Raw genomic sequence first — 20,792 nt, 5'->3', positions numbered from 1 at the left:
TCTGGTCTGCAGACTCCCGGTAGAGTAATCAGGAGTTGCACCTGTTTGCTGCCTGTAAAAAGCTGCAGCCCTGATCTCTCTGGCTCTCATTGTCTGGGGAGGTCAGATGTCTCCTGAGAGAAACTGCAAATTGTGCTGTGAGTTCCATTTGTTTGATCAATGCGATCTTATCACAATATACAGAGTAAATGGATTAGAATAATAAAAAGCATCTAAAAAAAGAAATCACAAATATATTAGAAAACAGTGACATATAAACTTACTATTTATAACCCATGGCAACATCCACAAAATATTTCCTTCTTTGCCGATACACATTGTCTTTAAATCCCTTAAAAAAAAAAAAAAAGACAAAATTGAGTTTGCTATGAATAGGAAAAATAAACCATACAAATATTATTTAAAGTAAGAATTCCCTTTTTTAATACAAATGATGAAAATTACTAAAACATTTGTAATGATGATACAAGATTAGACCAGGGTAGTTGGTTAAGGTAGTGATTGTAAAATCATAACCTAAATCAGGGCTGTCAAAATGGTGGCCCACAAGCATTGTGTGGTCATAAAAATATTTGTATTGCCCCCAGAATCCCTGACAACCTCCACGGGTTGAGTTAAATTACATTGTTTTTGAATAGTATCTGGCCTATGAGCATGTAGTTTTATATAGATACAGCTCTCCTTATGGACACACCTGGACAGCACTGAATTACAGTATTGGTCAGTTGAATAAATATGCCCATTTCTCCTTACAAAATATTATAAAATCAGTGCTAATATGTGGTTAAGATCAGACTTTTGGGCAAATACAAATATATAGAGATTCTATAACCAGATGAAGACACAAAACCTCAGAAATAGCGATATGGAGCACCAAGGCTTTGTCTACATGAGCAAATTTTACATGACCAATTGCATACAAAAATCAGATGCAGTTCCATGGGATTTGTCACATGCAATTTTTACCTGCACCCTTTTTGGCTTATTTTTTGTTTCATACAAAGAATGCAACAATCATTCATGTTGATGGGGTGATATATTGCATGCAACAAGTGCAATAAACCAGCATTGTAGCAAGCTGCACATTTGTCAGACAGTTGCACTACAGCTTTTCTAACAATCGCAAACATACAGTTGCTGGTTTCGTTAGGGACCAATTTTAATGCCTATGAACACTACAATATATATAGCTTAGGCCAGTGGTTCCCAAACTTTTGCAGTTCGCGGCACCCTTAGAGTCTCCAAATTTTTTCAAGGCACCCCTCCAAAATAATTATTGAGCAGTCCTGTTTTAGAAGTAGTTGGGTCAAAAAAATGTAATAAGTATTTAGGTCAGGACAGAAATACTTATTTAGTTGTATGCAAAAATGCCCCCTCTGCATCCAGACACTCTGCCTTCAGGTACTCTGCCCCCTCTGCATCCAGACACTCTGCCCTCAGGCACTCTGCCCCCTCTGCATCCAGACACTCTGCCCTCAGGCACTCTGCCCCCTCTGCATCCAGACACACTGTCCCCTCTGCATCCAGACACACTGCCCCCTCTGCATCCAGATACACTGCCCCCACTGCATCCAGACACACTGCCCTCAGGCACTCTGCCCCCTCTGCATCCAGACACTCTGCCCTCAGGCACTCTGCCCCCTTTGCATCCAGACACACTGCCCCCTCTGCATCCAGACACACTGCCCCCTCTGTCACGCTGAACCCCCTCCTCTGCTCTCTTTCACGCTGGCCCCCCTCCTCTGCCCTCTCTCACGATGTCCCCCTCCTCTGCCATCTCTCACGATGTCCCCCCCTCCTCTGCCCTCTCTCACAATGTCCCCCCCTCCTCTGCCCTCTCTCACAATGTCCCCCCCTCCTCTGCACTCTGTTACACTACTGCCCCTCTCAGGCTGTGTCCCCCTCCACTGCCCCTCTCAGGCTGTGTCCCCCTCCACTGCCCCTCTCAGGCTGTGTCCCCCTCCACTGCCCCTCTAAGGCTGTGTCCCCCTCCACTGCCCCTCTCAGGCTGTGTCCCCCTCCACTGCCCCTCTCACGCTGTGTCCCCCTCCACTGCCCCTCTCACGCTGTGTCCCCCTCCACTGCCCCTCTCACGCTGTGTCCTCCTCCACTGCCCCTCCCACGCTGTGTACTCCTCCTCTGCCCCTGTCACGCTGTGTCCCCCTCCACTGCCCCTCTTACGATGTCCCCCCTCCACTGCCCCTCTCACGATGTCACCCTTCTCTGCCCCGCTGTCACCCTCCTCTGCCCCGTTGTCTGCCCCGCTGTCACCCTCCTTTGCCCCTCTGTCTGCCCCTCTGTAACACTCCTCTGCCTGCCCGCTGTCTGCCCCTCTGTCACACTCCTCTGCCCCTCTGTCTGCCCCTCTGTCACACTCCTCTGCCCCTCTGTCTGCCCGCTGTCTGCCCCGCTGTCACCCTCCTGTGCCCCTCTGTCTGCCCCGCTGTCACCCTTCTTTGCCCCTCTGTCTGCCCAACTGTCACTCTCCTTTGCCCCTCTGTCTGCCCGCTGTTTGCCCCACTGTCTGCCCCGCTGTCACCCTCCTTTGCCCCTCTGTCTGCCCCCTGTCTGCCCCACTATCACGCTCCCTCTCACTCCTCTGCCGCGAGCCACCTATAGGAAAAAACAAAGAGCACATAAACTTATCAATCCGCGCGGCGCCGGGTCCCAGCAGACTCCTCTCTCCCGCAGCTGTCACTGACGTCGATATTCAGTGACAGCTGCAGGAGAGAGGAGTCTGCTGGGTCCTGGCGCCGCGCGGATTGGTAAGATTATGTGATCTTTGTTTTTTCCTATAGCTGGCTCGTGGCACCTCAGTGACAGCGCCGCGGCACCCCTGGGAGCCGCGGCGCACACTTTGGGAACCGCCGGCTTAGGCTAAAGCCAGACATTGATACCAATGAATTTGCAACAAGATAACATGCTCGCATCTCTCTGGCAGATATCCTTATCTGAACACATAGGTTGCTTCCTGAGTCAGTTAAATTGACACTTGTGCAAAATGGGTATGGACCTAAAAAAGAAAAAGTAGAGATGTTGTTCAACCAATCAGATTCTAGCTAACATTTTGTAAAATGTACTAGATAAATGATAGAATTTGATTGATTGCTATGGGCAACATCTCCACTTTTCCTTGTTAGAAGATTTGACAAATTTACACCAGGTCATTTAGATTTAGTACTTGGGGAGAGGGTTGATAACCCCTTCCTTAAAGCAAACTTACCTGCATGAATGCTGTGACAAATAGATGTAAATCTGTTATAAAACATCAACGCTATTATAATAATACAAACTTTATTTCTGCACGCCACTGAAATTTCACCGTAAGCAGAACTTTAAGTAAAAACAGTTCCAGCGCATCCTTTACATTTTTATGTCTCTTTAGATTAGGATGTCAAGTGATTTAACTGCATTATAAACTATGAAATATCACAACAAATTTCAGAAAAGTCTGTTTTTGTTATTTAAGAGGATGGCACGTACATAGTGCAGTTTTTCAGTGCTGTAAAAGAAACACATACAGAGGCTTAAAATATGCTATAAAATACACTCACAATAAGTAGTGATGCTGTAAATGTCAGTATTCTGCATACATTTCTTGTTATAGCCAGAATACAAATGAGCATTTCATTATTCGACAAAAGATGGAAGATATCAATCTTAATTTGAACCCCCTTTATTTTCCAGATGTTACAGGCAGCAAAAAAATATCAGTTGAAAAAGAAATTGCCACTTTCAGTCTGAAATTAGATTCTGATAACCTGGTACATTTCATACTGCTGACTTGTTTAATGCTGATTACAACATATATACCAGAAACACAAATCTCGGTTTTGTATATGCTTGAAGAAACGCTGCTACTCTTTTAAGTACTGTTGTAAATGGGGCTAATGGAATTGGACAGTAAATATACAGTTTCCAGCTTCTCCCACACACAGAGAGGGAAGGAAATAAATGTTGGTTTAAAGGATTGGGAGGATAATCCCAAAGGGTCTAACCAGTCTGAAGTAATTGTAGATTAAACAGCATCTGTCCTGACAGGGTGGACTGTTTATCTGATGCTTCCATTAATCCAGCATGATCTATAAAGATGGCACAACGCTAAATTGTAGAGCTCATCATAGCAAGCCCAATACTAATTACAGCAGGGTGTAAAGTAATATTTATATTACTCTTTGATTAATCTACTCTTCTCAATCCAACTGACAGATGATAATTAATCAAGAAGCTGCTCTTAATAGCAAGAAGAAAAAAAATCAGAAATCTTTATTGTCATCTTTGGTAGAAATATCTGCCCATGTTTATAGTGGTTTATGAGGTAAAAATCCCAGCTGTGCACAGTTTAAAAACTGAATATTTAAAACTACAGTACCTCATAAACATTTTTTTTTTTTTTACATTTGACTACTAAACAGATCATAACATATATTTTCTGTTATTTGTTCCAGTATTACATGGATAAATTAAAAACGTTAGGAATTTATTTTCTCTACACTGGTGTCAAGTGTCCAAATGTGCATTAATGCTTCCAGGAGTAAGTGTAAGAAATGGCGAGTGCACAGCAAGCCATTTTACAAAGCATGAGTTATGAGGCATATATTGTGACTCTATAGCAAAGGACCAAAAGGATCAGGTGTAGATTTGATGGTGTTAATACTGGTGCACGTGATTTTTCTGTAAAAGTCTTGGTTTGTAAATATTTCTATGATGGCTGAATGGGTTTTGCTTGTTTGCAACACAGATGCAATGGAAGACAAACAGACAGTTAAATGCCTGACAGCTATAAACGTTATGCACTGCACATTTTGGCTGTTTCAGTTATATAGGAAGGTCTTCATTTCTAACATGATCCCATTACCATTCCGCACATGGAAGGCTTACGAGTACCTGTAGGGCAAGGGTGCATTAGCCATGATAAGCAGCATTACATCTACCATAAACACCTACAGAGGAATGTGCAGAGGGCAAGATTGCTCATAAAGGCAAAAGACAGTTTGTTTTATGCTAAAGGTCTTTAGTTTGCTTGTTGATGTGTCACAGTGTTAAGCAGTGACAAGCATGGAGTTGGGATATAAGACTTAGTTGTCAATATTTTACTATAATATATATTATATAATAAGCACATCTAAACACATTGGGCTCTTTTAGAGTTAAGAGTAAATCCAGCTACTAAGTGCAAAATTTGCACCTGTAGAAGCAATTTTGTTTTGTAGATTGGACAGAGTTATATGCACAACCTGATTTAGAGGTGGGGGCAGGGCCACCTTAACTACATTATGGGCCCCCGGGCAATGCAGTGCACCGGGGCCCATAAAAAAATTATATATATATATATATATATATATATATATATATATATATATATATATATAGTGTGTTTGTGTGTGTTTGTGTAAAAAAAATATATATAGATGTAAAAAAAAGTGATTATATATATAATCACTTTTTTTTACATATATATATATATATATGTAGGGCCCCCCTTAACTTACTTTAAGTTCGATCCCCTTCTTTTCTTTTTTCCACGCCCTGAGTCTCTTCTGCACTCTTCCGTCCTGTGCTCAGCCCAGCATTCACTGCGAGCACAGCACAGAAAAGGGGACCAGGGAGGGAGCCGGATCGCCGCTGACATGACCGCAAGGTAAGTATTTTCATTTTTATTTTTTTCCAGCAATGTCTCGGACGGGCCCCCCTTGCCCGCAGGGCCCCCGGGCACCAGCCCATTGTGCCCAATGGAAGAGACAGCCCTGGGTGCGGGGGACCTAACCCAACTTTAAAATACAGTGTAAAAATAAAGTGCTCCAGTACTTATGTGCATGCAGTATTTACCCTGCATAGAAAAACATTTGTATTTGTATTGGAGCCTTTTATAGTACGACAAAGGGGGGGTATGTATACACAGGGGAGGGCTGGCAAATTTTAGTCAGGGGGGCAAGACTCAACTCTATCCTATTAGGAACATTTTAAAGGAAAAAAAATGCAGGTGGCCCAGTCCCCCTTCCCCCCAGCCCAGCCTACCCCTGTGTATACTGTGGGAAGACATACCTGCACTTCTCCTACTGCCTTCATTGTAAAACTATCAAATTCCATTCACTTACATTCCAATTACATTTTCCATCACGCCAATTTTACTTTTCCTCTTTGACCACTGGCAACATGGGTAAAATTTGCACCTAACTCTACTACAGAGCCCTCATCATGATCTCTTTACTAAACTTGATTATAATTTATTTTTTGCATTTAAATATTTATCAATAGATATGAATGTATACATGGAGAATGAAAATAGATCCTGGAAATTGCATTTATGCAATTAAATATGAGAAATGAAAGATGTGGACATTACCTGAAATAATTCAATAAATCCTGGGACTGTCCCTGACAATTAGGGACAGAAGAGTGCAGCCTGAGTATATGCAACACTAACTGAGGATGCACTTATTCATTATGACGGCAACTGTAAATATTGTTGAGATAATAGGGCCACCAACTTCATCACAATCATTACATTTACAGTTTAATGTGTTAACTCTGCCTTATTATAATTAGGATGATAACGTCATACATTTTATGTTAAATTTATTGCAAAATGTTACCCTTTTCTTTTTAAGGTTTTTAGCTGTATCTAGTCCTGAAATAAACTCAGTCCTATATTTATAAATACATTTCTTATGGGAAATTGTCAATATATAGAAATTAGAAAAATCAAAAGTGGTCTGTCTGTGTTACTTTTATTATAGATATTTCATACTCACAGGATGGTCCGCATCCAATTCTGAACCATACATTAGAACTCTGTGGGAACATTTGTCAAGTTCTGAGATTTTTCTTGGAAACCATGGGACTCCATCAAGTTCTACTAAAAAGAAAGAACCAAGTACATGGATTAAATCTTAAGTACTGTTTCCTGATACATAATAGGACAGCGGTACAAATTGTACTACAGACAACTGTGCAGAAAAAAATGTGCAATAAAGAACATTGCGATAGTTTAGGAAAAAATATACGGCTGCAGCCTTAAGTGTGAGACCAAACATCCCACAGGTCATAAAAGTCACAAATAATAAATCTAATATAGGAAATGTACTCTAATTACAGATGATATGCTTTACAATGAATCTCCATCTCAATATCAAGGCAGGTATGTGTTGGTGCTTCAGTATTCAGATTATTCACCTCTGCCTCCCCCACCACACACACACACACACACACACATTAGGATATTTGTCTGTGAAGTCTTTAATAGCAATGGGCGGGTCCGGTTCCCCGAGAACCGAACCCACCCGAACTTTGGCTATCCGAGTACCGAGCTGAGGAGCTCGGTACTCTCCCGACCGCTCCGAATCAAAATCAAGGCCGAACATCATCGTGACGTCGTCGGATCTCGGAGCTCGGTTCTCGCGATACTTGAAGATTATAAATACCTGCCCTCCACAGCAATCCATCGCCATTTGACAGAGGGAGAGAGCAGGGTGTAGTCACAGGCTGATTAGAGCAGGGACAGAGAATACAATATTCTTCTTTCAATTGCTCTAACAAAAATCGCTAGAGAAGAGAGGAGGATAGAGGTTTATAATTTTGTTTTAATATTTGGCACTCCCCAGTGCTTTTGGGGTGTCCCCCATAATTGTGCATAAATATTTCTGGCTGTCAAAAGTCATATCTGTCAGCAGAATCTACCAAATAATTTTTACCACTACAAGTGCTTTGCGCTCAGAATGGATTCAAAGCAGTCCACATATGATCAGAATGAGCAACCAGGTTCTGTCACCAGTCCGGATGTTAGTGTTCCCAGTACGTCATCTGGCCAAGGCGATGTCAAACAACAGAGTGTTTCCAAATCAGTGCAAAAAAACAAAAACCCCCAAAAAATTGACTGTGTTGAAGCGAAAACGAAGTGTTACTGAGCAAAAGTTAAGTGCCGATAAAAAAAAAAATTAAACATGTCATTCTACACATGCAGTGGCAAAGAGAGAATAACGCCTTCATCTTTGGCTATTAGTGGCAGATCCCAAAAAGTTACCCAGCCTACAATTGGTGCACAACTACTGTTACGCGTCAAAGCCGAGCTGCAAGATAACAGTAAGGCATTAGGGGAGAATGTTTGCTCTGATTCACAAATGACAACAATCCCTGTGGAGAGTCCATCCAACAGTGGGATGTCTAATCGTGAGCATTCTGCTCATGTGTGCCTTAATAGCCCGAGTGTAGCCGGTGATAAACAAATTGAGGATGCCATTTTGGAATTAGAAGAGGATGAGGGGGAGATTTGTGTAGGTGACGAGAGCGCTAATGAGGATGTTGATGAGGATGAGGTTGTTTGTGTAAGTCCTGCACCAGTGGCAGCAGTTCTGGCACGTGACAAGAAAAAGACCATTGACATGCCTGGCCATAAAACAAAAAAATCCACTTCTTATACGTGGAATTATTTCTACCCAAATCCAGACAACAATTGTATAGCCATTTGTAGTGTATGTCAAGCCACAGTCAGTCGAGGGAGGGACCTTAACCATCTTGGAACCTCGTCTATGTTACGCCATTTAACGAGAGTTCATGGCAAAGTGTTGGGAAAAGCTGAAAGTTCTTCCCAAAAAAATACAAGCACTCCATCATCAACTAAGACCCTCTGGTCACCGACATCCCGACAGCTACAAAATACACCCACCACACCATCCTCATCAATATCCTCAGTAGCGCTCGGAGTTAGCCCGGCATCCCACTTAAGGCTGGATGACTCCTGCACTATTATTGATTCCTCTGAAGAAAGTGTTAGTCCCACTGCTGCTGCTGTTGCTGCTGCTGGGGGTGAATCGTCATCCCAGAGGCAGGTCAAGAAAATGAGCAGTCCTACATTTCAGCAATTAACTGTGAAACAATCATTTGCGAGGGGAAGCAAATATGACAGCAGTCACCCAGTCGCCAAGCGAATCACAGACGCCATGGCTGCAATGTTAGTGTTAGATCTGCGTCCAATCTCCACAATAAACGTAGCTGGTTTTTCACAGTTAATTGAGGGCTTGTGTCCGCGTTACAGAATTCCATCGCGACACCATTTCTCCCGTAAAGCAATTCCACAACTATACCAAAAAGTGTGTAAAAATGTAGAGATTGCACTGAAAAAGGCCATTCTGCCCACTGTCCACTTAACCACAGATATGTGGACAAGTGGAAGTGGCCAAACCAAAGACTATATGACTGTGACAGCCCACTGGGTTGGTCATTCACCTTCACCAGCAAGAACAGCAGCAGCATGTACCCCACTACGTAACATTTGTCACAGGCAGGCCACTCTTTGTATCACCAGCTTCACTAATAGGCATACGGCTGACAATTTGTTACGCAAACTGAGAGATGTGATTGATGCATGGCTTATACCACTCAGACTCTCCCAAGGGTATGTAATTTCTGATAACGCCAACAATATAGTGTGAGCATTACAGCTGGGTGATTTCCAACATATTCCCTGTTTTGCTCACACCATCAACTTGGTGGTGCAGAGCTTCCTACGAAATAACCGTGAGGTGCAGGAGATGCTTTCAGTGGCCTGTAAGATTTCAGGCCATTGCAGGCATTCAGCCACAGCATGTAGGAGATTACTGCAGCTCCAAGAGCAGTTTAACTTGCCCTGCCACCAACTTAAGCAAGAGGTGGTAACTAGGTAGAATTCCACCCTGTACATGCTTCAGAGGATGGAGGAACAGAGCAAAGCCATCCAAGCATATTGCACAAGCCATGACATTGGGAAAGGAGGGGGGGTGTATTTCACTCTTGCACAGTGGGGAATCCTTTCAGTCCTGTGCAAGGTGCTGAAACCATTTGAAGTTGTGATGTGTGAGGTGAGTGCAGACTCTGCTAGTTTGAGCCAAGTCATTCCTTTAATTAGACTATTGGAAAAGCAGCTTGAGAAAATGAAGGAGGAGCTGAAAGCAAGCAATTCAGCAAAGTATGTTGGCCTTGTCGATCAAGTACTTAATTCGCTTCACAATGATCCTCGAGTTATTAAGATCTTGAACTCGGATCAGTACGTTTTGGCCACTGTGCTTGATTCAAGGTTTAAAACCAACATTGAGTCTTTACTTGTAAATGAGCGAGATGTGAACTTTTGCAAGGAGCTATTGCTCAGCAAGTTGGCCGCTGAACTGGGCCTCGGCTTGACAACGTGTCCTCCTTCACTTTCTCAAGCTGCTGCTGCTCGTAAAAAATTAAAATTCCCAAAAAGAAGCAGGGAAGACGCAGGTGGCAGACCAGAACAATTTAACATCTGGGCTGGTTTGAAGGATTTTTCAAAAAAATGTGTCACTTTGCCCATAACTCCATCCAATACGAGTATAAACATGCAAAGGATGGTGGAGGATTACTTTCAAGAGGTAGTTGATATGGAAATGTCAGACAGTCCCCTTCCTTACTGGGAAGAAAAGCAGGCCATTTGGAAACCCATGTACAAACTTGCTTTGCAATACTTAAGCTGCCCACCCTCCAGTGTGTACTCTGAACGAGTGTTCAGCACAGCAGGGAACTTAGTCAGTGATCGCCGTAGAAGGTTACTTCCCAAAAATGTGGAGAAAATGATGTTTATAAAAATGAACTACATCTTCCACGAGGAAGGCCTTCACCATCCAAGACATCCAAGCACTGACTGTTCTCTAATGGCGGATTCAAGCGGCGATGAATTGATAGTCTGTGATGATGACGTACACACTGATGAGGGTGAGGATGAAGCTGAAGATGATGACGATAACATCTTTTTAAAACTTTCTATGTAAGTGTAGGGTGCAATCTACCCCCAAAGAGGAAAGGGATTTGTGGCATTTCCATATCACGTACCGTCTTGAAAGGCTGCCGTTTGGGCAATTTATCCTGAAGGGTGTCATAGACAGAGTGACCCCAAACTGCCTTTGTCCATTTCTCTTAATATTGTACAGTCTATAACGGCTGAATTTTTTGGTATTTTATACAAGTGGAGGGGGGCCTAGAGAGACAGAAACCAAACTGGCTTTCTCCATGTCAATTAATATTGTACAGTCTATAACGGCTGAATTTTTTAGTATTTTCGACAAGTGGAGGGGGGCCTATAAAGCCAGAAACCAAACTGGCTTTGTCCATTTCAATTAATATTGTACATTCTATAACGGCTGAATTTTTTGTTTTTTTTCAACAAGTGGAGGGGGCCTATAGAGACAGAAAGCAAACTGCCTTTTTCCCTTTCTTTACATATTTAACTATAAGTGTAGGGTGTAATATACATTCAAAGACGATGGCTGCATTGCCAATATGCATAGATGGAGAGGATGACAATCTGTTTTGTGTGTAGAATAAATGAAGGCCTACCAACGAAGAATTAAACTGTTTTTTGGATGATTTATTACCTCTACAATTAGATTACTTATCTCTAAAACAGTTGGAGCACTAAATTGGGTTATTTTAGGCCCAAAAACATTGATTTTCTAACAAAATAGCAAAACAAAACCAAACAAAACCAAAACCAAAACACGACGGTAATCCAGATCCAAAACCGAATCCAAAACTAAAACACGGGGGTCAGTGACCATCTCTAGTCTTCAACAATATATGTCAATATATGTCAATATATAAATGTGGAGTGAGTTTTTAATTAATTAAATACAAGCTCTACTTATAGGCAACTTAGCACGCTTCCAAATTAGTTAGTATAGTATAAAACACAATGCAAGTGTGTGAGTGTGGGGCTGCACGGTGGCTAAGTGATTAGCACTTCTTCCTCACAGCACTGGAGTCATGAGTTCAATTCCTGACCATGGCCTTATCTGTGTGAAGTTTGTATGTTCTCCCCGTGTTTGCGTGGGTTTCCTCCGGGTGCTCCGGTTTCCTCCCACACTCCAAAAACATACTAGTAGGTTAATTGGCTGCTATCAAAATTGACCCTAGTCTCTCTGTCTGTCTGTGTGTGCATGTTAGGGAATTTAGACTGTAAGCTCCAATGGGGCAGAGACTGATGTGAGTGAGTTCTCTGTACAGTGCTGCGGAATCAGTGGCGCTATATAAATAAATGGTGATAATGATGATGATGATGAGTGGAAACTACAGGTATTATTTCTTCTACCAATTTGAGCAAACATGTTTTAAGATTCTCCGTGGTTCAAAGGCAGCCTCAAATGTCTTTCCATGAACTCTAAAACCTATCCGAAGGACTGATTTATCACAAGGCTGTAGCATATGTGCCATCGTCTTCCAGATATTGTGAGTAATGTTTTGTATCTTGGTGTCCTATATGAAACAACCTATCCAGTGTTTAATATAATCAATGAAAAACAATACTTGAATTAACTTATGTCAAACCGATGCTAATGGTTTTTTGAATAAGCTAAAGTATTCTACTCCTCACTCCCTGAATCCCTGTGATGTCATATCTCCATTGGGGGAAAATATGCTCTAGTTGATCTGATCTCAGAATTAACTGTTGATAAAACAGACAATAGCACATAATCAATCTCTTGCCAGGCTAATTCTTACAGGGGCATCATCAACATCAATTTATACAGCACCACCAAATTTCGTAGTGCATTACCCAATACTGGGTAATACAGCAGACAGAGAGGTAACTAGGCCCTGCTTGCAAGCTTACAATCTATGGGACAATGGAAGTTTGAAACATGACATGCACGTGTATGTGGATATTTGCACTAATTTGCTGAAAGATGGACAGTAAATTATTATTTACTACGTCTGACAGAAACGTGATGCCTTTAGATGTCCCCTGCAACAGATTTTACATTTCATTGGAAAAAAAATTCAATTTGTTTTCTATAAAACATGTTGTAAATCTAGATCTTGACTCAAATCTAAGTACATCAAAACCAAGTGAATTGGGGGCGTGGCCTAGCAGCCATTAGCAACAGATGTGCAAAACACCAGCTCCTGCTTTCCCTTCAGGAAACCCAAGGAAACACTGGGAAATTTGCTTCCTATCCTGCGCCAGCAGTTCGGGAACAACTCTTGACCCCTCCAGGAAACTCTCCTATTTGTTTCAGACCCCCGGAGACCCGACATTTGGCCGGATCGGGGCCTATCTCCCGCCCCACCACAGGGACCCATCCTCCCATCGAGTGGATTGCCAACGAGATCCAACTGTATCCTTGAGCGGGACTCCGCTGCCTGCCAAGTTTGACACAACAATAGAGCATAACAAGAAGAAGAGCGGAAACACACACCCTGAGAGGCGCCTGAGCTACCTGCCTGTCTGCAGACTGGGTCCGCGGATACCAACGTGCAGCAGGGATTCAGCCACATACCAACAATGTAATCACTCATCCCGTGACAGGCTCCCTCATACTAGCTTCATTTGAGCTGACAGATTGGTGCAGCATTCCCCCACCAAGCCTCTCAACTGTAAATTCACACAGGGACTGCACTCACTGAGACACACTCACCATCACTGCCCTCACGCCGACACTCAGGCTGGCAGACTGCAGCATGGTGCCTAAGCTCCCCTTCAAGTGAGCAGATATTTTGAGCATTATTTAGTGTATAAACTTAGCCCACAAGAACAGAAGCTAGGTGCTCAGGCACACTATTTGCATATAACACCAGTTACTCAGAAGCGCAAAATCCATCATCTTTGGCCCCATGTGGAGTGGTCACAGGCTTAATGAAGCTTAGTAGCCTGTCCCAACCGTTGGAAGACACAAGCAGTTGAGATCTGAGTCTCTGGAGGATGGTTCCCCTGTCTTGAGAGGGTGCTCAAAACAGCCACAATTTGTCAGTGAGGGTCACACTGACTGCTCCAGCTACCTCACAGATGGCAGGTATTTCCTTCCTCCCCTGGCAACACCAAGAGTTCTACTCAGACTACCTCCAGTGAAGCCACGGCAACACTATATTGCAGGTGGAGAACTAATTACACAATATTGTATCAAATCTGCCGAATCTCTTCTCACTTGAGATTGACACTTAAGCAATAACTTAGGGAGCCTCCAACCGCTGCCCTTTCTACATGCACAAGGCCTAAAGGTGCACTATACACTAAGCTGTATCATATCTGACCGTGAAATTGGAGACCCGCCCAAGTTCTCGTGAACCCACCACCAACATGCCTTGTATTGTTCATAATGTGACATTGTCTGGTTAGCTTCTTACTACGTTATACGCTAATGATCCTAGAACCATCTTCTAAAACATCTAAACTATCTGGCATCACTTATATGCTCCATTGGCCCTGACACCGCTATGGCCCCAAAAAGGACACAGGGCCACTAATTTGGCAGCTACAGTCCAATTTTTAAGCCCCAGTCCTCCCCTTCTGTGGGTGCCGTGCCCAAACATAATGGCCCAGATGATCCTGGCTCCAGAATCTCTTTGCCTGCCATGGTCCAGTCTTCATCTCTCTCAGCTCTGTCACAAATGGACTCCGACAGCCCGACTACCATCAAATTTGTGCAAGCAATGTTTGACTCGTTTAAGGCCAAGTTATTCTCTGAAATGCACTCTGCTATACGAGAAGTCAAGGCACAAGTGACGGAATTAAGTGGGAGAACCTCTCACATTAAAGACAAGATAAAGGAGCTTGTGGCGTCTCATAATGATCTCATCTCTTCACACGAGAAACTAGAGGCCCACGTCCTAACTATCTCTGACAAGCTGGCGCATGTAAAGGATTGATCTCGGAGATACACTCTTCAGATACGGGGCATTCCTGAGTCTATCTCCATTTCAGAGCTGCCTGACTTTGCCAAAGATTTGTTTAAAAAAACTACTTCCTGAGTCCTCTGATCAGGATCTGCTACTCTATCGCATTCACAGACTACCGAGACCAAGATCAGGACTGGAGACAGTGCCTTGAGACACACTCATGCATGCCCATTTCTACCATAACAAAGAAAAGATCCTACAAGCTGCTAGAACACTGGCAGCTGAAGAGGCTCTGCAAAATCTGCAACTTTTTCCAGATTTCTCTCTGGCCATTGTGGCCAAACGACTCTCCTTTCAACCCATTACCGAAGCACTGCAAGACCATCAGATCCAGTATCATTGGGGCTTCCCGGTCAAGCTTATTATTTAGTGTAACAATTCTATTCACGTGATTGACTCAGTAGAAAAGGACATTCAAGCATCAGCTACTATCTCGGCCTCATTGCCACAACTCCAGAAGGACTGGTCACTTGTGGATGGAAACCGATAGTTGATCCTTTTATCACTTCCACGTGAAGGCCTGTTTCATCTTGGCGAGACCAGCTCTCCTTTTCTGAAACCTTTTGGGGCTTCTGACACTGATTATACAGACAGGGGTGGACCGCTATTAGGGCCGGGGGGTAGGCCGGTCGGCCACCCCCCGGATGCTGTATATCCTGTTTTCACCGCAGCCGCATCCCGTGTCATGGGATGCGGACGCCTGTGTGGCCCCGGGCTTCCCTCTCCCAGCCTGCGCCTGTATACAGAGACCATAAGTTGGGATGCCTTGCAAATAGTGGAGTGTGTATCTCCAGAAGGTGAACAAATCTAGAACTGACCAGAGTATTTTTAATAGATATTCTTGTGTCCTCCCCACAAGTCTCATCAGGAGACCATTACTTTAAAGGCCATATTTTTATAGCTACCCATGCGCGGATAGCCCAGGCATGGAAAACCCCCTGTCTGCCATCCATTGCAAAGATAATTACTAAAGTTCAGTTAAGTTGTGACATGGAGACAATGGGAGTACCGTATGCTTCCACCGATTCTTCCCCTCACATGAAGTGGTTGGCTTGGAATCAATATGTCTCCAAAAACCCAGTCTCTCTAGACCTCCCAAATATCTCTCAAAATTCTTCTCAGTAGTCCTTAGAGATTGTTTTCCCAATGTACAGTCCTAATGTTTCTTAATATGTGAATATGCTGTGATTTGCATTTCTGTTTATATTTATATGTACTGCACTTTTCCCTCCCCTACTACCACCTCCCTTCCCCCTTTCCCCTACACTTTACTATTTATTTTCTGTACCCTGTAATTAAAAACTTTAATAAAAACTATTGTTGAAAAAAAAAGTGAATAAAAATTTCCTGCACACACATCTATCTAGACCAGCGGTTCCCAAACTGTGCGCCGCGGCTCCCAGGGGTGCCGCGGCGCTATCACTGGGGTGCCGCGGCGCTATCACTGGGGTGCTGCAGACCAGCCCTAAAAAAAAGAAAGAAAACAGAAACTTACCAATCCGCGCGGCGCCGGGACCCAGCAGCCCCCTCTCTCCCTCAGCTGTCACTGAATATCAACGTCAGTGACAGCTGCGGGAGAGAGGAGGCTGCTGGGTCCCGGCGCCCGGCGGATTGGTAAGTTTCTGTGTTCTTTCTTTTTTCTATGTCTGGCGTCTGGCGCGGGGCAGAGTGAGAGGGATTGTAGCAGAGGAGGAGGACAGAGAGCAAAGGAGGAGGACAGAGAGCAGAGGAGGGGGACAGATGGCAGAGGAGGGGGACAGAGGGCAGAGGAGGGGGACAGAGGGCAGAGGAGGGGGACAGAGGGCAGAGGAGGGGGACAGAGGGCAGAGGAGGGGAACAGAGGGCAGAGAAGGAGGACAGATGGCAGAGGAGGGGGACAGAGAGCAGAGGAGGGGGACAGATGGCAGAGGAGGGGGAAGATGGCAGAGGAGGGGGGCCAGAGGGCAGAGGAGGAGGGCAGAGGAGGAGGACAGGGGGCAGAGGAGGGGGACAGCATGACAGAGGGCAGAGGAGGGGGACAGCGTGACAGAGGGCAGAGGAGGGGGACAGAGGGCAGAGGAGGGGAACAGCGTGACAGAGGGCAGAGGAGAGGGACAGAATGACAGAGGGCAGAGGAGGGGGACAGAGAGCATAGGAGGGGGACAGAGGGCAAAGGAGGGGGACAGAGGGCACAGGAGGGGGACAGAGGGCACAGGAGGGGGAAGAGGAGGAGGACAGAGAGCAGAGGAGGGGGACAGAGGGCAGAGGAGGGGGACAGAGGAGGGGGGACAGCTTGCAGAGGAGGGGGACAGCGTGCAGAGGAGGGGGACAGCGTGACAGAGGGCAGAGGAGGGGGACAGCGTGACAGAGGGCAGAGGAGGGGGACAGAGAGCAGAGGAGTGGGACAGAGAGCAGAGGAAGGGGACAGAGAGCAGAGGAAGGGGACAGAGAGCAGAGGAGGGGGACAGAGGGCAGAGGAGAGGGACAGAGGGAAGAGGAGGGGGACAGAATGCAGAGGAGGGGAACAGAGGGCAGAGGAGGGGGACAGAGGGCAGAGGAGGGGGAAAGAGGGCACAGGAGGGGGACAGCATGACAGAGGGCAGAGGAGGGGGACAGCGTGACAGAGGGCAGAGGAGGGGGACAGCATGACAGAGGGCAGAGGAGGGGGACAGCGTGACAGAGGGCAGAGGAGGCGGGACAGCGTGACAGAGGGCAGAGGAGGGGGACAATGTGGCAGAGGAGGAGGACAGAGAGCAGAGGAGGGGGACAGAGGGCAGAGGAGGGGGGCAGAGGAGGGAGACAGAGGGCAGAGGAGGCGGGACAGAGAGCAGAGGAGGAGGGCAGAGGAGGGGGACAGAGAGCAGAGGAGGGGGACAGCGTGACAGAGGGCAGAGGAGGGGGACAGCGTGACAGAGGGCAGAGGAGGGGGACAGAGAGCAGAGGAGGGGGACAGAGAGCAGAGGGTGGGACAGAGAGCAGAGGAGGGGGGCAGAGGAAGGGGACAGAGGGCAGAGGAGAGGGACAGAGGGCAGAGGAGGGGGACAGCGTGACAGAGGGCAGAGGAGGGGGACAGCGTGACAGAGGGCAGAGGAGGGGGACAGCGTGACAGAGGGCAGAGGAGGGGGACAGCGTGACAGAGGGCAGAGGAGGGGGACAGCGTGACAGAGGGCAGAGGAGGGGGACAGCGTGACAGAGGGCAGAGGAGGGGGACAGCGTGACAGAGGGCAGAGGAGGGGGACAGTGTGACAGAGGGCAGAGGAGGGGGACAGCGTGACAGAGGGCAGAGGAGGGGGACAACGTGACAGAGGGCAGAGGAGGGGGACAGAGAGCAGAGGAGGGGGACAGAGGGCAGAGGAGGGGGACAGAGAGCAGAGGAGGGGGACAGAGGGCAGAGGAGGGGGACAGAGGGCAGAGGAGGGGGACAGAGGGCAGAGGAGGGGGACAGCGTGACAGAGGGCAGAGGAGGGGGACAGCGTGACAGAGGGCAGAGGGGGCAACGTGAGAGAGGGCAGTGTGCCTGGATGCAGAGGGGGCAGAGTGCCTGGTTGCAGACGGGGCAGTGTGCCTGGTTGCAGATGGGGCAGTGTGCCTGGTTGCAGAGGGGGCAGTGTGCCTGGTTGCAGAGGGGGCAGAGTGTCTGGATGCAGAGGGGCATTTTTGCATACAACTAAATAAGTATTTCTGTCGTGACCTAAATACTTATTACAATTTTTTGACCCAACCACTTCTAAAACAGGATTGCTCAGTAATTATTTTGGAGGGGTGCCTTGAAAAAATTTGGAGACTCTAAGGGTGCCGCGAACTGCAAAAGTTTGGGAACCACTGATCTAGACTTATTTGGCAAATGATCCTCGTAGGTTTTACGTAAGGAAAAAAGCTTAAATGGAGGCTCCTGCTGTAAATTATTTATTTATACATACCTTCCTGCAACTTTAACTAAACACTTTGTTTATTTATTTGTTTTTCACCAAACAGTTGAAACAGACAGAGCTCTTTCCATTGTCCTTGTACAGGACGACCTAAGAGATGGACAGGGATTCATGAAAAAAAAACATGAAAAATAAAAACTAAATAAAAATCATAGGAAAAATAGAAATGGAAAAAATATTAACCACAGTCCTAGCATTGTGTCTAATATATTCCCAGATTCCCCTGATGCAGAAAGAAGCATCACATGATGTTGGGGATGGCTTTTAAGGTGACCTCTGAGGTTTATTATTCTTCCAACCCGCACAGCATCAGATGGGTTATGAAGGGCTCCCTAATTTATGACAGCCACTCGATGCACAGTTCGAAGTATAGTAACTTGTTGTGGTTACTCTGCCCACATCAAGGAACAAGTTGCGATGGAACTATATGTTGACTTTTCCCCAATGTGTCTTTGTCTTATTAGGAACAGGCGGGCACTAGCATGGTCCATAAAGGTTAATCCTGCCGGGACTCGCTCTCCTTAGAATATCATCACTTATAAGCTGCCTCATTTATATAATATAAATAAGATGTGTTTTAACTATAATTGATGCTTGCAGTTGTACTATGTCCTGCCTCTAAAAAATGTTTTACTAACAGCTTAACAGTAGTGCTATTTGCTTAGGGCAATCATATTGAAATGCATTGGTCCCTCCAGACAAATCAAATTATCAATAAAGTTGTTAAATTCAGCTTGAACTCCCACCCAAATCATAAACACATAAGCAAGGAACGTTATATGGCACCAAATAAATGTTGGTGTAGGATGGAGCTAAATTAGACCCCATTGTGGTTTCAGCCTTCTGCATAAAGTATTCATCACTGTATCTGAAATGGTTAAACTCAAGGACCACTTTCAATACTTCATAAATTCAATTAGTGGGCCATTAAATGGTCTCTGAACCATCATAATGTGAGATGATGATGTAAAGGGAGCCGACAACCAAGATTGCAAGTATGGCATTTTCAGGAATCATGTTTTCAAAAGGCTTCATAAATCTGATGTATCTTTAATGTAGCACAATAAAAAAAAAACTTTAATATAAGACATTCAGCAACCCAACAATTGGATTTAATGATGTGTGTGCAACCTCTGGCATTGGATGGATGGATGGATAGTTTGTCTATATGGCATAGGAACTCAGTTGTTCCACAATATCTTTTCCCCTGTTGGTCACCTGATACAACAAATCATGGTGTATTGCCATGTGAGGGTATGAATGCCTACTGTCATGTTCTACTGGATGTCCATTAATTAATTTTACATTTTCTTTAGCTTTTACTAAAGTAGAGTCTTTTAGCTGTTATGAGGCAAAAAAGCTCTTTCATTATTTAACAAACAGGCATACTGTTCACCAAAATCTCTTTCCAAAGGAGGAGGTGCACCATTTTAAGCCACTCTACTGGCTTCATCATTCTCTGTTTTCCCAACCATACTTACAAAAGGAAATGGTTCAGGGAATTCAGAAGACACTACCACTGCTACTGTGTCAACAGTATTTTAGAGAAGTTGCTGATAGGGATATGCTATAAACCACCCGATATTTGTATAATTGAGAAAGCCCAACTTCTACAGCAACTTGAAAAGGCCACACAACTAGGTAAAGTTCCTATTATGGGGCATTTTATTTATCCGCACATTGATTGGAGTACTGAGACCTGCGGTACAGCTAGGGGAAACAGGTTGCAGAGCATGCTAAAAGACCATTACATGTCCCAAATAATAGAGGAACTAACTAGAAAATGGACTATACTGGACCTAGTAATAATAAATAATGTAGACGTAATATCAAATATTTAAGTAAGGGAGCACTTGGGAAACAGTTATCATAATATGGTCTCATTTGAAATTAGTTTCCAGAAGCAACAGTATAAGGGATCAACTAGGACTTTAAACTTCAGAAAGGCAAATCTTAATATGCTAAAGAAGACTATAAAGTGCATAGACTAGGACAAAGTTTTTGAAGGAAAAAATACGGAAGAAATGTGGGCTGTCTTTAAAATGTTGTTGGAAACATACACGTATAAGCTTATTCCTATGGGAAATAAATGAAAAAGAATTAAGTCTAAACCAATGTGGCTAACTAAAAAAGGTAAGGAAAGAAATGCAAAGGAAGAAGCGTGCATTTAAATTGTTTAAGTCTGAAGGGTCTGAGGAGTCCTTCTGCGGGCACAAGGAA

The 20,792-nt window shown here is 44.7% G+C and overlaps 1 protein-coding gene across 2 annotated transcripts in view; it reads right to left on the bottom strand.

The window, feature by feature from the left end:
* Positions 1-20,792, bottom strand: part of TPH2 (tryptophan hydroxylase 2) — a 292,829-nt gene that overhangs the window by 215,816 nt on the left and 56,221 nt on the right. For both annotated transcript variants that reach the window (XM_075209533.1, XM_075209534.1), the window contains exons 4-5: positions 6,756-6,856; positions 264-331 (exon numbers count right to left, since the gene is read on the bottom strand). In XM_075209533.1, the coding sequence (XP_075065634.1) occupies positions 264-331; positions 6,756-6,856 (169 nt within the window). The remainder of the gene's footprint in view (positions 1-263; positions 332-6,755; positions 6,857-20,792) is intronic.

Source organism: Mixophyes fleayi, chromosome 4 (assembly GCF_038048845.1).
Source record: "Mixophyes fleayi isolate aMixFle1 chromosome 4, aMixFle1.hap1, whole genome shotgun sequence".
NCBI lineage: Eukaryota > Metazoa > Chordata > Amphibia > Anura > Limnodynastidae > Mixophyes > Mixophyes fleayi.
The sequence above is the reverse complement of the archived record's forward strand: the minus strand, read 5'-3'. Positions and strand labels throughout refer to the sequence as shown.